This window comes from Mesoplodon mirus, assembly GCF_964341445.2.
Source record: "Mesoplodon mirus genome assembly, chromosome: 3".
In the NCBI taxonomy this organism is placed as follows: Eukaryota; Metazoa; Chordata; class Mammalia; order Artiodactyla; family Ziphiidae; genus Mesoplodon; species Mesoplodon mirus.
The window spans coordinates 175,092-190,936 of NC_138978.1; the positions used below are offsets into that span (position 1 = coordinate 175,092).

General features: G+C 67.3%; 1 protein-coding gene across 3 annotated transcripts in view; it reads left to right on the top strand.

Annotated features, from left to right (window-relative positions):
* The window catches only part of AGRN (agrin), a 47,181-nt gene that overhangs the window by 15,466 nt on the left and 15,870 nt on the right, over nt 1-15,845 (top strand). For 2 of the 3 annotated variants that reach the window (XM_082616322.1, XM_082616323.1), the window contains exons 4-35: nt 2,406-2,621; nt 2,810-3,034; nt 3,123-3,347; nt 3,536-3,742; nt 4,818-5,036; nt 5,111-5,305; nt 5,397-5,597; nt 5,680-5,828; nt 5,914-6,019; nt 6,737-6,853; nt 6,936-7,100; nt 7,256-7,399; nt 7,506-7,630; nt 7,711-7,816; nt 7,909-8,223; nt 8,311-8,448; nt 8,900-9,027; nt 9,187-9,301; nt 9,381-9,500; nt 9,618-9,965; nt 10,191-10,383; nt 10,496-10,711; nt 11,203-11,432; nt 11,525-11,659; nt 11,758-11,854; nt 11,960-12,124; nt 12,239-12,350; nt 12,827-12,943; nt 13,088-13,280; nt 13,363-13,450; nt 14,691-14,915; nt 15,398-15,501. In XM_082616322.1, coding sequence (XP_082472448.1) covers nt 2,406-2,621; nt 2,810-3,034; nt 3,123-3,347; nt 3,536-3,742; nt 4,818-5,036; nt 5,111-5,305; nt 5,397-5,597; nt 5,680-5,828; nt 5,914-6,019; nt 6,737-6,853; nt 6,936-7,100; nt 7,256-7,399; nt 7,506-7,630; nt 7,711-7,816; nt 7,909-8,223; nt 8,311-8,448; nt 8,900-9,027; nt 9,187-9,301; nt 9,381-9,500; nt 9,618-9,965; nt 10,191-10,383; nt 10,496-10,711; nt 11,203-11,432; nt 11,525-11,659; nt 11,758-11,854; nt 11,960-12,124; nt 12,239-12,350; nt 12,827-12,943; nt 13,088-13,280; nt 13,363-13,450; nt 14,691-14,915; nt 15,398-15,501 — 5,439 coding nt within the window. The remainder of the gene's footprint in view (nt 1-2,405; nt 2,622-2,809; nt 3,035-3,122; nt 3,348-3,535; nt 3,743-4,817; nt 5,037-5,110; nt 5,306-5,396; nt 5,598-5,679; nt 5,829-5,913; nt 6,020-6,736; nt 6,854-6,935; nt 7,101-7,255; nt 7,400-7,505; nt 7,631-7,710; nt 7,817-7,908; nt 8,224-8,310; nt 8,449-8,899; nt 9,028-9,186; nt 9,302-9,380; nt 9,501-9,617; nt 9,966-10,190; nt 10,384-10,495; nt 10,712-11,202; nt 11,433-11,524; nt 11,660-11,757; nt 11,855-11,959; nt 12,125-12,238; nt 12,351-12,826; nt 12,944-13,087; nt 13,281-13,362; nt 13,451-14,690; nt 14,916-15,397; nt 15,502-15,845) is intronic. The other variant, XM_082616324.1, reaches the window with a different exon arrangement.

Below are 15,845 nucleotides of genomic sequence, written 5' to 3' on the forward strand. Positions count from 1 at the left end.
CCCAAGTCTGGGGAGAGAGTTAAATATACCCACTCCAACCGGCGGAGGCTATAAAAAGCCACCACTGCCTCCGGCATCGCACATTTTGAGGGAGCCTTGGGCCAGGAAGGAGTGAGGCTCCTTCAGGAGGCCAAGCACGGCAGAGCCCCAGAGGTGACGCTCAAGGGCCGTGAAGCTGGCAGGTCTCCGGGCGCCCCACCTGCGCTAGGGAGGGGCAGCCTGCATGATGCGGGTGCAAGTCTTGGGGGATGAGGAACCTACTGGTCATACAGGAGTAGGTGTCCTTGGCCCAGGGGTGAGGACCTTGGGTGGTGTCCGGCTGGACCAGGGTGACCAGAGGGAGAGAGAGGCTTGAGCCCCAGGGCACAGACAGACAGCAGCTAGGCAGGGAGCCCGAGAGGCTGTGCGGTGACCAAGTCCTCGGCCATGGGGTCATGACCCTGGGAGAGACCTTGCTCGGCAGGTCCAATTGAAGCCAGATAGAGCAGCCAGCCAGACGGGGCAAGTGCCCCTGGGTTTGGCCGGGGGTCCCCAGGGCCTTGGGCAAGTGAGGGCTGAAAGCGAGAGGAAGTGCTAATGGGAGAGAGAAGGAGACCGCGGGAGACGGAAAGTGAGGAGCGGGCCTACGAGTAGACGAAGTGTTGAGCCGGGACGGAGGGGGGGCCCAGATGCTGGCAGCTCTCACTGCTCCAGTCATCGCAGCGGCTGACCCCCCACCCGGCACGGAGTGGAGTGCTGGGCCTCTCCAAGCCTTTGCAGGTATCGGCCCATTTAGCCTCACAACAACCCTGGAGGGTGGGTTCTATTGTCCCCGTTCACTGGAGGAGATGCTGAGGTAGGGCGAGGCGATCACTTGGCGGGTGAATGCAGGTGGGGCAGCCTGGCTCCAGGATCTGATGAAGCATCTGCGTGGGTGCCCAGATGAGGTGGGGGGAGGAGAGGGGGGTCGCAGGGAGTTCAGGCTGGGGTATCCATGCTGGCCCCTCCCTTGCCTCCAGCCCCAGTTCACTCAGCCCATGGGGGGTGGGGGCGGGGATTCCCAGACAGACTCGCGGGAGCCTGGGCTGGGCTGTTGCTATGGTGACAGCGCCAGCTCCCTGTGCTGCTCCACGCCCCTCGGAGTTGAGGCTGCTTCCTCCTGCCCCACTGCCTGAGCCTGCTGGGAGGCGATGGGGGGCGCCCCCCGACCCCCATAACTTATTAATGATAAGTGGACCCAATTAAACATTTATTGGATCCAGACAGCCGCAGCCCGTAATGGGCCTGCCCCGCCTGTGGGGGTGTCACCCTGGGTGGGAGTCCTGAGGAGTCAGCCTGCCCGCTGCCCTGACACTGTGCCCAGGAGGGCCTGTCCTGACGGCTCTGCAACTCTGAGCGGGTGTGCTCTGGCGACACTGCAAAGTTGAGAACTAAAATGTTTAAAGAAGAAAACAGTCGGGTCCGCAGGGCCCGGTGTGCTAGGGTCCCTGAGGAGGTCATGCTGAGTGTGAGGTGGCGTGGCAGGGCCTGGGGAGGGGGTGGGGGCGGTGACATTTCCTGAGGTGGGGGCCCAGGAGGATAGGTGAGGAAGGATGAGGTGTGTGGGTGCCCGCGGGGCCCTAGCGAGGGATTGCAGCTGGGAGGCCTAGGAGGGAGGGCAGGCCACGAGCCACAGCAGAGCACGGACCTGGGGGAGGCTGGCTGTGGGCACGTGGAAGGTGGGGGAGTGGGCAGACAAGAGCCCAAGTGGGGACAGGCCTGAGGAGAGGGGAGGCCTCCAGAGAAGCAGGAAGGGGAAGCAGTGAAAAGAGAGGGGTGGGGGCCGCAGGGCACTGGGCTCTGGGCCGAGGGTGGAGCACGTGACCCGACCTCAGATAACCCCACCCCCTGTCCTGCAGCTGTATGACCTCAGGCCGGTCCATGAAAGGCAGAGGAGCTGGTCCTTGGGGAGGTGGCAGGGGCCAGGTGTGGGTGGGGACACTGGAGCAGCTCCCAGGGAGGGAGCGGGGGTTCTGAGGGGTAGGTCACAGTCGGAAGAGGGGCTTTGATTCTGAGGTGGGGATGCTGATTCCCTGTGATAGAGTCGGTCTGGGGGCTGTCTGTCTGTCCTCTGTGTGGGGAGTGGGTCAGGAGCAGATGCAAGGCCCCTTCCGCAGTTGTGGGGCTGAGGCGGGCGGGAGCAGAGAAGGCTCTGCGCGGGGTCGGGGGGGGCGTTGTTGAGAGGGGGAGGGCATGAGGCCCTGGCCGTGATGGGCGCACCCGGGGTTCCTGTGAGCTCCAGCACGAACGCATGTGCATGTGTGACCGTCCGTGCAAGATCCTGGCAGGTGTGCGGACGTTGGACTGTGTGCATGATGACCGTGGGCCTGGAGGCGGCAGGGGCCGGGCCCCTACCCACCCCGCCGCGTCTTCCGCCCCACCTGCAGCGTGCCGAGGAATGCTGTGTGGCTTCGGCGCCGTCTGCGAGCCCAGCGCGGAGGAGCCGGGCCGAGCCTCCTGCGTGTGCAAGAAGAGCGCCTGCCCCAGCGTGGTGGCGCCCGTGTGCGGCTCGGATGCCTCCACCTACAGCAACGAGTGTGAGCTGCAGCGGGCGCAGTGCAGCCAGCAGAGGCGCATCCGCCTGCTGCGCCGGGGGCCCTGCGGTGAGTGCGGGGCGGGGCCTTGGTGAGAGGGATGCGGGGGGCGGAGACTGTGGTGAGGGGGGTGGGGCCTGCAGTTGGTGGGGGCGCGGCGGGGTGGGGTTGCTGGAGCGGGCCTTAGGAGGGATGAGGAGGGCGTGCGCGGAGGGCCGGGCACCGGCCAGTGTGACCCCACCCTGCTCCGTCCACAGGGACCAGGGACCCCTGCTCAAATGTAACCTGCAGCTTTGGCAGCACCTGTGCGCGCTCCGCAGATGGACTGACAGCCACGTGCCTGTGCCCTGCCACGTGCCTGGGGGCCCCCGAGGGCCCCGTGTGTGGCAGCGACGGCACTGACTACCCCAGCGAGTGCCAGCTCTTGCGCCAAGCCTGCGCCCACCAGGAAAACGTGTTCAAGAAGTTCGATGGCCCTTGCGGTGAGCGCTACCCCTGCGCGTGTAGCATGACCTCAGTCAGTGTGTGCGCACAGCGGCAGTGCCCTGACCTCCGCCTTCCCGCCCCCAGACCCCTGCCAGGGCGCCCTCAACGACCTGAGCCTCATCTGCCGTGTGGACCCACGCACGCGGCGCCCTGAGATGCTCCTGCGGCCAGAGAGCTGCCCCCCGAGGCAGGAGCCCGTGTGTGGGGATGATGGGGTTACCTACGGTAACGACTGCGTCATGGGCCGAACCGGGGCCACCCGAGGCCTCCTCCTCCAGAAAGTGCGCTCTGGCCAGTGCCAGCCTCGAGGTGGGCGGCTCCTGGGGGAGGGCCCCGCCCTGGCACTCTGCATGACCCAGGGCCCTGCCTGTCCCCACCCTCCCCTGCATGCCTCATGGGTCCCCACTCATCACCTCATGTGCCCGTGGATCCCCTGCACATCCCAGCATGGGGGCTGGCGTGGTACTCTGGCTCTTCTGACCTCCGTGCCCCCCCAGACCAGTGCCCAGAGGCGTGCAAGTTCAGTGCCGTGTGTCTGTCCCGCCGAGGCCGCCCCCGCTGTTCCTGCGACCGTGTCATCTGTGATGGGGCCTACAAACCCGTGTGCGCCCACGACGGGCACACATATGACAACGACTGCTGGCGCCAGCAGGCCGAGTGTCAGCAGCAGCGCAGCATCCCCGCCAAACATCAGGGCCCGTGTGGTGAGCACCGTGGGCGGGCTCCATGCTGCGAGCAGGCTGGTCCAGCAGTCCCTGCTGCCTGTCATCACATGCCATCTCCATCCTGAGTCATGCTTCTCCTTCCTGGGGTTGTGGGCGACAGCTGGTCACTCTGGGGAGCCTGGGCAGGGCTGTTGTCCGTCAGCGGGCTCTGGGGTGCTGGGATCCGTCAGGAAGGTGCTGCAGCGCCGGGGGGATGGGGGCAGAGGCAGGGGTCCGTGGGCAGGCTCCCTGGGACCTGCCCGACAGCCCTCAAGTCCTCCGGGTCCCACACTCTTGGGACACACAGCCCCCTTAGAGGCAGCGTCTCAGTCGGGCTTCGAGGGACCAGGAATGGGCAGAGACGGCGTGTCCTGCGTGGACTGGGGCTCTGCCCACCTCTAACTCCGTCCCCGTCGGCCGGTCTGTCCGTCTTTCCGGTCTCTCTTTCTGCGTCTGTTTCCTCTCCTCTGCTCTCCCTTCCCTCTTGGCTCCACCTCTTGTGTCTTCCAGCCTGACCTGCTGGCAGGATGAGGTACCGCGCCTGCCGCCAGGAGCCCACAGCCCGAGGTCTGCCCCCCGCGCGGCAGGGGGGGGGTGGCTCGCTGCTGCCTGGCCTTGTGGTCCTCAGAGCAAGTGGACAGACACCTCCTCCCCCGTGTGGCCCTGGGTGTGGCTCTGGGTTGCAGACTCCTCCCCCCACAGAGAGAGCACCCCCCACACCCACGCATGGGTGTCCCAGGGCTGCTGGTGGTCAAGGGTCAGTGGCCTGGGTGGGCTGGTAAACCTGGCCCTCCCACCAGCCCCTGAGATCGGTCCAGAAGCTCCTGTTTCTAGAGGGCAGCCCCGCCCCACACTCATGCAGGGACCTGGGGCCGTCTGAGTCTGTGTCCCTGTCCATGTGTGTCCTGCGTCTGTCCCTTTCTCTGCTGTGTCCTACGCATCCCGCCCTTCTCCTGGTCCACTCTTCCTACACCATCCCCACCCTGGGAAAGGGTCTGCTGCGTGGGGCTGGGGGCTTTGCGCGTTGCCTGGGAGAGCAGGTGGGGACCCTGCTGAGTACCCACATTCTCCCCAGACCAGCCCCCGTCCCCATGCCGCGGGGTGCAGTGTCCATTTGGGGCGGTGTGTGCTGTGAAGAATGGGGAAGCCGAGTGTGCGTGTCAGCGAGCATGTTCAGGCATCTACGATCCCGTGTGTGGCAGCGATGGCGTCACGTACGGCAGCACGTGCGAGCTGGAGGCTACGGCCTGCGCCCTTGGGCGGGAGATCCGGGTGGCTCGCCGAGGACCCTGTGGTCAGTGGTGGATGAGTGGGTCTAGCTGAGGGGTGGCCGTCCTCGTCACCGTGGTGATGGAGCCTTCTCCCCAGACCGCTGTGGGCAGTGCCGCTTTGGAGCCCTGTGCGAGGCTGAGACCGGGCTCTGCGTGTGCCCCTCCGAGTGCGTGGCCTCGGCCCAGCCCGTGTGCGGCTCTGACGGGCGCACGTATGCCAGCGAGTGTGAATTGCACGTGCACGCCTGCACACGCCAGATCAGCCTGCACGTGGCCTCGGCTGGACCCTGCCGTGAGTGGGGCTGGGGGCACCCGGCGGGCTGTGGTCCCGTGCCTCCTCCACCCAGTATCAGCTGACCCCCGCCCGGCCCCGCCTTCTGCAGAGACCTGCGGAGACACAGTGTGCGCCTTCGGGGCCGTGTGCTCAGCGGGGCGGTGCGTGTGTCCCCGGTGTGAGCGCCCTCCGCCCGGCCCCGTGTGTGGCAGCGACGGCGTGACCTACCGCAGTTCCTGCGAGCTCCGCGAGGCGGCCTGCCAGCAGCAGATGCAGATAGAGGAGGCCCGGGCGGGGCCGTGTGAGCAGGGTAGGCTCGGGGGCAGCTGGTGTGGGCTGCTGGGCGCCAGCCTCAGCCAGGACCCCGAGATGACCTGGCCTCCTCCCCGCAGCCGAGTGCGGCTCGGGAGGCTCGGGCTCTGGAGAGCCCGGTGAGTGCGGGCAGGAGCTGTGCCGGCAGCGAGGCGGCATCTGGGACGAGGACTCGGAGGACGGGCCGTGCGTCTGCGACTTCAGCTGCCAGAGTGTCCTGAGGAGCCCGGTGAGGCCCCCCCTCCCCTGACTCCCACTGGGCAGTGAGGCAGGGGCCGTGGCCGCCCACACCTGCCCTGACACCGTTCCTCCAGGTGTGCGGCTCGGACGGGGTCACCTACCGCACCGAGTGTGAGCTGAAGAAGGCCAGGTGTGAATCGCGGCCAGAGCTGTACGTCGTGGCCCAGGGAGCCTGCAGTGGTGAGTGGGCGTGCGGGCGTGTCCGGCTGTGTGTGGGCACACGTGCCTGTTCACAGGTACGTGTGCCCACGGGTGTGAGGCTTGTGGGGGCCCGTGTCTTGTTCGAAGTTGTTGCGTGTCTGCCACGGTGGGCGTGTGTGAACACGTGTGTCGTGTTTGCACTGCGTGCTGTTAGTGACTATCCGTATTTGTGCAGCTGTGGTGCGTGGACACGTGTGGCCGCCGGTCAGCAAGTGTGCACCACGCACCTACTGTGTGCAGGGGGCATCAGTGAACCGGCGAGGCCCACCCTCCGGGCACTTTTTCTTCTGGGAGGAGACTGACAGTGACCGGCAATCGTTGTATCTTTGTGCACGCACAAGTGCTCCTGTGTGTGTCTGTGCGCCGGGGAACGGGATGTACATGTGTGCCTGCCACCTTGCAGAGGCCCGTGAATCTGAGCGTGCGGCTCTGGTTGTATGCGTGTGCACGGGGCTTCACGTCCACGATCTGTGGGCGTTTCACATGTTGCTGGTACTTGGCGTGCAGACACGTTATTGTTCTCATGTGTGGTATGGGGTTCCCACCTGTGACCCGAGCTGCAGACCCCCAGGCCCTGGTGGGAGCCGGCATCAGGAGGGCTGAGTGGTGACAGCGGGGGTGGTTGAGGCAGAGTGGCTGTGCCCAGGTTGAGCGTCTGGCCCTGCCTGGCATCTCAACCCCTGCCCCTCCCTGCAGCCCCCACCTTGGCCCCGCTGCTGCCTGCGGTTCCCCTGCACTGCGCTCAGACCCCCTACGGCTGCTGCCTGGACAACATCACTGCTGCCCGGGGCGTGGGCCTGGCCGGCTGCCCCAGTGAGTACCCGAGCCTGGCCCTGACCCGCAGCCAGGCAGAGCCACGCAGCTGCAGTGACCCTGTCTTGCCCTGGCCTTGCAGGCTTGTGCCAGTGCAACCCACACGGCTCCTACAGTGGCACCTGTGACCCGGCCACAGGCCAGTGCTCCTGCCGCCCGGGCGTGGGGGGCCTCAAGTGTGACCGCTGTGAGCCCGGCTTCTGGAACTTCCGTGGTATTGTCACCGATGGCCGGAGTGGCTGTACCCGTGAGTGACAGGGCCCATGATCGGTCCCCAGCTGAGCACTGCTGCCTGTCCACCCCGTCCCTGTTTTCCTCATCCCCCCTGGCAGGGGCTGGGCCAGGCTCTGGAGCCCGTGGGGAAGCCAGGCACAGGTCTCAGCCTCCTCCCCTGCCTCCCAGCCTGCAGCTGTGACCCCCAGGGGGCCGTGCGGGACGACTGTGAACAGATGACCGGGCTGTGCTCCTGTAAGCCCGGGGTGGCCGGACCCAGGTGCGGGCAGTGTCCAGACGGCCGTGCCCTGGGCCCTGCTGGCTGTGAGACAGGTGAGGGCCAGACCTGGCGCTGCCCCTGGCCCCCTGTGCTGGGGGTGAGGCCGTCATAGGGACGGGGTTTCCTGAGCCAGTGGGCTCTCCCGTGTCTGTGCCCCAGACTCTTCGGCACCCAAGACCTGTGCGGAGATGCCTTGCGAGTTCGGGGCGTCCTGCGTGGAGGAGGCTGGCTCTGCCCACTGCGTGTGCCCGACACCGGCCTGTCCAGGGGCCAATGCTACCAAGGTGAGGTGGAGGGTAGCAGGGGTGGAGGGTAGCAGGGGTGCGGAGGGGCCTCCTCCCAGCATCCGTGCCCTGTGCCCCAGGTCTGTGGGTCAGATGGAGTCACCTATGGCAACGAGTGCCAGCTGAGGACCATCGCCTGCCGCCAGGGCTTGGACATCTCTATCCAGAGCCTCGGCCCTTGCCAGGGTAAGGCCTTACCCACTGCCCCAGACTGACCAGGAAGGCCTGACCCTGCTCTGACCACCAGCCCCGCCACCTGGAACCTCCTCTCCTTACAGAAGACATCACTTCCGGCCCCCGTCCGACATCTGCATCTGTGGCCACCTCAGGGCTTGACCTGAGCAAGGCACTGCCGCCTCCACCCAGCGCCCTCTCCCTGGCTCCCAGCAGTACCCCTCGACCCGCATCGCAACCTTGGACCACTGCCAGCATCCCCAGGACCGCTGCAAGGCCCGTGCTGACCATGCCTCCCACCGCCCCCTCCCTGGCAGCCAGCCTCGCCACATCTGCCTTTGGCGAATCTGGCAGCGCCGATGGGAGCGGCGACGAGGAGCTGAGTGGTGACTTGGAGGCCAGTGCGGCTGGCTCGGGAGGTGAGCACAGGCTCCGGGACGTGGGGGCAGGAGGGCAGGGCCCAGGAGGGCTGCGCCTGGGGCTGGGCTCAGACGGCACCTCCCCAGGACTCGAGCCCCCTGAGAGAGAGAGCGCTGGGACCCCCGGGCCACCCATGGAGAGGGCTTCCTGCTACAACTCGCCTATGGGCTGCTGCTCAGATGGCAAGACAGCCTCACTGGACGCAGAGGGCTCCAACTGTCCCGGTGAGTGGGCGGCCGGGGGCCGGGGGGGAGCGTGAGGAATGGCCTGGACACAGCCAGAGATGCTGTCTTTCCTCCCGGCCACAGGCCTGTCCAGCAGGTGGGCACCCAGGGTTTGTGATCTTCTGATTTTAGCACACATGTGCAAGCGGTCTTGGGGATTCAGTACATGCACACAGAACGTGTGTTCTCGGCCCCCGCGCACGCGTGGGTGCCCAGGACCCCGTGGCTAACTTGTTTTTCCTGTTGCAAAGCCGGCCTGGGGCACTGCTCCAAGGAGTCTGTCTGGTAACCGACGCTAGCCCTGCCCCGGGGTCCCCACTAACCTCATGACCATCTGACTAACCGCCACCTGCCCTGCACCCCGCGTGGCTTGCTGCTGGGGCCTGTGCCCATGGCTGGCCCAGAGGCCAGGCAGGTGCCAGGCAGGACCTCACTGCTCCCTCCCCCGCAGCCACCAAGGTGTTCCAGGGTGTGCTGGAGCTCGAGGGGGTCGAGGGGCAGGAGCTGTTCTACACGCCGGAGATGGCTGACCCCAAGTCCGAGCTGTTTGGGGAGACGGCCAGGAGCATCGAGAGTGCGGTGAGCGTGGGGCCGTGGCCAGGGTGGCAGCCCCTACCCAGCCACTGGCCTTTTTCCCAGGACAGACCCAGAGAAGCGCTGGGCGGGGGCGGGGTGGGGGAGGGCCCAACGGTCCAGCCCGGGCAGCTCCCTGGAGCCCAACTCACTCTCCACCCGCAGCTGGATGAGCTCTTCCGGAACTCGGATGTCAAGAAGGACTTTCGAAGTGTCCACCTGCGGGACTTGGGGCCCGGCAACTCCGTCCGAGCCATCGTGGATGTGCACTTCGACCCCAGTGAGCCCCCACCCCAGTCCCCCCGGGAAATGGGGGGGCCGCCCTGGTCTCCACCACGCTCAGGGTCCCTCCTCCCCAGCCACAGCCTTCAGGGCACCCGATGTGTGCCAGGCCCTGGTCCGGCAGATCCAGGCATCCAGGCGCCGGTCCCTGGGCGTGAGGCGGCCTCTGCAGGAACACGTGCGGTTCATGGACTTCGGTGAGAGCCTGGTCCGGCCGCCAGCCACGGCTTGTCCCCACCCTCCGTCCCCCACGCCGCGCACTGTGCTTGGGATCCCTGCTCCTCGCGGATCCTGACAGCTTCCCCTACCCCCAGACTGGTTTCCTGCGTTCTTCACGGGAGCCACCCCTGCTGCAGCCACGGCCAGAGCCACCACTGTGGCCCGCCTGCCACCTTCAGCTGTGACCCCTCGGGCCCTCTATCCCAGTCACACAAGCCGGCCCGTCAGCAGGACCACAGTGCCCCTCACCGCACGCCAGCCCACCACCCCTGCCCCTAGCCGTATGCCTGCACACCGGCCCCCGCCCCCAGGCATCCAGCAGGTCCCAAGGCCCTGTGACTCCCAGCCCTGCCTCCACGGGGGGACCTGCCAGGACCAGGGCTCAGGTGGAGACTTCACCTGCCACTGCACAGCGGGCAGGGGGGGCGCTGTCTGCGAGAAGGGTAAGGTCATCCACGCGGGGGAGGGGCAGGGAGGCAGAGGGGGCCAGGTTGGGGAGGGCCGGGCCGCCGGGAGTGGGGGGCCGGGCAGGGGGGCCAGGCTGGGGTGGGGGACCGGTTGGACTCCCTGGCCCAGCGCCGGGGAAAGCGCTGGGGGTTTCGGACCGGCAGTCAGAGCCCGGGCAGCCGGGTCCTCTGTGCCCTCCACTGCCCCTCCGTCTCCTGCAGCACCGCGCCCCTCCGTGCCGGCCTTTGGGGGCCACTCCTTCCTGGCCTTCCCCACCCTCCGTGCCTACCACACCCTGCGCCTGGCGCTTGAATTCCGGGCGCTGGAGCCCCAGGGTCTGCTGCTCTACAACGGCAATGCCCGGGGCAAGGACTTCCTGGCACTGGCGCTGCTGGGGGGCCGCGTGCAGCTCAGGTGGGTGGCGGGCGGTTGGGGGGTCAGGGATGAGGGTGGGGGTTGGGGGGCAGGGCCAGCCTGTGGTCCTGGCTCCGTTTGGCTGTCCCGAGCGCCTGTTCCCGCCCCTCAGGTTCGACACAGGTTCGGGGCCCGCGGTGCTGACCAGCTCAGTGCCCGTGCAGCCCGGCCGGTGGCATCACCTGGAGCTGTCTCGGCACTGGCGCCAGGGCACTCTCTCGGTGGACGGTGAGACCCCTGTCCTGGGCCAGAGCCCCAGTGGCACTGACGGCCTCAACCTGGACATGGACCTTTTTGTGGGTGGCGTCCCGGAGGACCAGGCTTCCGTGTGAGCATGGAGGAGGGGGGCGTGGCCCCGACCGCAGACCCCCCGACCTTGGCCCTGATCCCTGACTCTTGGGGTGGCATCCAGGAGGTCCAAGCTCTCTGTGGATAACAAAAGGGTTGGAAGGATGGGTGTGGACCACGGCTGTGACCCTGGCCTCAACCCCAGCCCTTGACTGCAATCCTGATTCTGTCCTGATCCTGAGGACCAAGCTGCCACGTAATCACCAAGGAGGGGCTGGGCTGGCCCTGACCTTCAGTCCCGACCCTTGACTCTCAACCCAACCCGCCTCCTGATTCTGTGGGTTGACTGTCCATCTTGTGAGGATGGGACTGTCCATCTTGTGAGGACCAAAAGAGGGGTTGGGGACGGGTAGCAGCCCTGACTCACGACCCTGGCTGACTGAGGGACGCCAGTGTCACAGTTGGTTGTGAGAGAGGACAGACAGCTCTGGCCTCTGACCCCGACCCCTGACCCTCTCATCTTGGTGGCAGGGTGCTCGAGCGGACCTCTGTCGGCGTCGGGCTTAGGGGCTGTATCCGCTTGCTGGACATCAACAACCAGCGGCTGGAGCTGAGTGACTGGCAGGGCTCTGCGACACGAAGCTCTGGAGTGGGCGAGTGCGGGGACCACCCCTGTGTGCCTAACCCCTGCCTCGGCGGGGCCCCGTGCCAGGCCCTGGAGGCTGGCATGTTCCGCTGTCGGTGCCTCCCCGGCCGCTTTGGTGAGGGCGGGCCCTGGGCCGGGTGCTGGGGCGACTTGTGTGTCTGTGCTTGGGACTCAGGCCTCCCGGGATCCCCACCTGCCTCCCTCCAGGCCCGACCTGTGCTGACGAGAAGGACCCTTGTCAGCCGAACCCCTGCCATGGGGCGGCCCCCTGCCGCGTGCTGCCCCAGGGCGAGGCCAAGTGCGAGTGCCCCCGGGGCCGGGAGGGCAGCCTCTGCCAGACAGGTGGGGACAGCGGCGCTCAGGGCAGGGAGGGCGGTGGGGGCTCTGGGGCTCTGGGGTCAGGGCCTGGCACGCTGTGTGATCCTCTCTTGTCCTCGCAGCCTCAGAGCGGGAGGATAGCCAGCCTTTCCTGGCCGACTTCAACAGCTTCTCCTACCTGGAACTGAAAGGCCTGCACACCTTTGAGCGGGACCTGGGGTCAGTTGGGCAGAGGGGTGGATGAGGGGAAGCAGCCCCCAACCCCATCCAGCCATGGGGTGAGGGGGCATCGAGACACCCCCGCCTGCCCTCCTGTGACCCCAGGGAGAAGATGGCGCTGGAGGTGGTGTTCCTGGCCCGGGGCGCCAGCGGCCTCCTCCTCTACAACGGGCAGAAGACAGACGGCAAGGGCGACTTCGTGTCGCTGGCACTGCACGACCGTGTCCTGGAGTTCCGCTACGACTTGGGCAAGGGGGCAGCGGTCATCAGGTGGGCCGCACGGGGTGCAGGGGGCCGGCCTGGGCGCCTGCGCAGTGTCCCTCAGGCCCCTGCCGGGCAGGCCAGCAGAGCCCCAGTGCGCTCACGGCGCCCCCCCTTCTCCAGGAGCAAGGAGCCAGTGGCCCTGGGCGCCTGGACCAGGGTCTCCCTGGAGCGAAACGGACGCAAAGGAGCCATGCGGGTCGACGATGGGCCCCGTGTGCTGGGGGAGTCCCCGGTGAGCGAGTGTCTCCTGGGCTGCGCCCCCGCTCGCCGCCGCCCTCCCCCTCCCGGGAGGCGCGCGGCCCCGCCCCGTAGCCCGAGCTCACTGGACTCTTTTCTCTCCTCCGCCCTGGGCCTCTGTCTGTCTCCTCTCTGCTCCCACTGCTCCCCGGCCCTCGCTCTGCAACCCCACCCTGCTCGCTCTTCGCTCTTCGCTCTTCGCTCTTCGCTCTCCGCTCTCCGGATGCCAGAAATCCCGCAAGGTACCGCCTCCTCTCCTCCTGCCTCCCCCCTCTTCTGCCGCCTCCGCCCCTAGCGTAGCTCCTCCCCTACTCAGCCCGTGTGGCGCGTCTGTGCTGAGCTCTGCTTCCAGCAGGCTGGAGGGCGCGCGGTGGGTCATCACCGGCGGGCGGGCCCTGGCCTGGGGCTCGGCCTGTTCCTGCCCGGTGGGTGGGCTCCACAGCCCCTCACCCCGCCGCCCGTCCCCCCCAGGTGCCCCACACCGTCCTCAACCTGAAGGAGCCGCTCTACGTGGGGGGGGCCCCTGACTTCAGCAAGCTGGCCCGGGCAGCCGCCGTGTCCTCTGGCTTGGATGGTGCCATCCAGCTGGTGCGTGGGGCGGGGCTGGGGCCCTGGGGGGGGCGGTGCCCTGGTACGGTGTCGAGGAAGGGCCCATCCCAGAGGGGGCTCGTGTCCTCCTGGGACGGGGGCCGTCCGTGCAGCTGGACAGAGGCTCTTGCTCCCCGACCCCAGGTCTCCCTGAACGGCCGCCAGCTGCTGACCCGGGAGCACGTGGTGCGGGCGGTGGGTGTCTCGTCCTTTGCAGACCACCCTTGTACCCAGGCCGAGGGTCACCCTTGCCTCAACGGGGCCTCCTGTCTCCCTCGGGAGGCCTCCTACGAGTGCCTGTGTCCTGGGGGCTTCTCGGGGCTGCACTGCGAGAAGGGTGAGCGCTTCCGGCACAGAGCCAAGGCTGGACGGGGCGGGGGGAGCCCGCCCGAGGCCGCACTCACCCCGCTGTGTCACAGGCCTGATTGAGAAGTCGGCCGGGGACCTGGACACACTGGCCTTTGACGGACGGACCTACATCGAGTACCTCAACGCCGTGACGGAGAGGTAGTGTGCCCTCCGGAGCCAGGCGCCCCTCCGCCCTCCGCCCTCTGGTCCTGTCTGCGCAGCCGCACAGGGCTAGACGTGGGACCCCCCACTCCTGCCCCCCGCTCTGTGCCCACCTCCGCCCCTCGTCCGCCCTCCTTCCTTCTCACTGTCTCTGTCTCTTTGATTCCAAGCGAACTGACCAATGAGATCCCAGCGTAAGTAGCTCCGCCTCCACCCTCACTGTCTCCACCCTCTGCTCCCCACCCACCAGGCAGCACATCCCAAGGGCGAGGGCATCCCCAGTGGAGGAGGGTGGGGCTTTGGGGGAGCTGTTTGTGCTGCCCGGGGCTGCTTCCCAGCTCGGAAGTGGGGAGTCACCCCTTTCCCGGATGTGTGTTGGATGCCAGGCCACCCCTCCACCCCCTGCAGCTGCTCCCCTCGCCACGGGGCACCGGCACGGCGTGCGCACGTGTGCACACTTGTAGACGTGCACACTCATGCCCACGTGTCTGTGTGCATACACGAGCACGTGCGTCTCGGTGTGCACATGAGTCCATGTGCTCCCGTGTGTGCGCACACCCACGTGTGGGGGGGCCATCCAGGGGTCTCTCCCGACCAGGGGCCCTCGGTCTTTGTTCCGTGTCGCCCATGCCCCAGCTGTTCCGTCTGCACCTGGCCTGGGCCGTGCCCACCAGCTCTGTGTCTGCCCGTGTGTGTTGCACGTGTGTCATGGCCAGGGCTCTTGGTGGGTGGAGCCGACGTCCCAGGGTCCTGTGTGTCTTCCGTGGATGCTTGCTCCTCCCGCCTTCCACTGGTGGAGACGGGGTGTGGGGAGGGGCTGCTGCTGGGTCCCGCCCCACCCTGCACTGCAGCCTGTCTGTGCCCCTGCTCACCTGCCTCCCTCTCTTCCTGCATCTAAGCCCTGAAACTCCGGATTCCAGGGCCCTTCCCAGGTGAGCAGCGGCCCCTGGCCCCTGCTGTCTGCCTGTTGCCTTCCCATCTCTCTGAGCATCTCTCTGCCGAGCTGTCCCTGTGTCTGTCCACCTCACTCCTCTGATTGCCCGTCTGGCCCCACCTCCCACCATCCGTCTCTCGGCCCATCTGTCCCACTGGTGGTGTCCACCACCTGCCCATCCAGCTGCCCCGGTGGCATCACTAGCCCTTATGGCCTCTATAGTCACGCCCCTCACCTTCCTACCACCCCTACCCCGTCCCCACCACCCTCCCAAGAGGTCCTGACCAGCCCTCTGCCCACCAGCGAGAAGGCGCTACAGAGCAACCACTTTGAGCTGAGCCTGCGCACCGAGGCCACGCAGGGGCTGGTGCTGTGGAGTGGCAAAGCCACAGAGCGGGCCGACTACATCGCATTGGCCATCGTGGACGGGCGCCTGCAACTGGCTTACGACCTGGGCTCCCAGCCCATGGTGCTGCGCTCCACCGTACCAGTCAGCACCAACCGCTGGTTGCGGGTCAGGGCACACAGGTCAGCAGGGATCCTGGGGCCACCAAGAATAGCAGCGGGCGCTGCCTGGACTTGCCCGGCCAGGGCGTGCCTGGCCACTCGTGGCTAGGGTAGGAGTTTGGTAGAGGAGGAGGGTGAGGAGGGCTGGTGGCCCGACCTGAGGTCACTGCCAGTGCGGGAGGAGGGATGAGGGGGTCCAGGAGCAGCAGTGATGGCCAGGGAACCCCTGATCTGAAAGGGGTTTCCCTGCTCTACCCAGACGCCGGTTGGGGACATGTCCCTCTGGTCTGAGCCTTGGCCATTCCCTCCAGCAAAGCTTGACCCCCAGGAGGTCCCCCTGCCCTTGGCCACCTGGCACTCTCCTGGGGTCAGTGCCACTCCATCCTGGCCCCCAGGGGTGACACTTGGTGACGGTCCCCAGGGTGTGGTGTTGGGGCGAAAGGGATGGAGGGGTCAGGACCTGGAGCCACCTGATGGCCTCACCCCATCCACCACGCCCCCAGGGAACAGAGGGAAGGCTCCCTTCAGGTGGGCAATGAGGCCCCTGTGACTGGTTCCTCCCCACTGGGTGCCACGCAACTGGACACAGATGGAGCCCTGTGGCTGGGTGAGTGAGTGGTGGGGGGAAGCCAGGGGAGGGACAGCGAAGGGTCTCTGAGGGACAGGTCCCATCCCCTGGAGCTGGCAACGAAGAGTGGCACCCCTGTCGGCGCTATCCAGGACAGCAGATGGGCCAGCTGGGGTGGGGCCCTCTCCCCTCCTGTCTTAGCCCCTGCCATGCCCTGGGTGGTGTGGGGCCAGGAGGCTGGAGCTCGTCTGCTGGTCCCCTGGTGACCCCCAGGCACTGGCAGGCTGCAGGTAACTCAGATGATCATTCAGATGCAGTGGGCCCCTCTGCCCGCCAGTGTCTGGCCTGCCTGTCACTGAGCCCAGTGACCTTTCCTCTGTTCC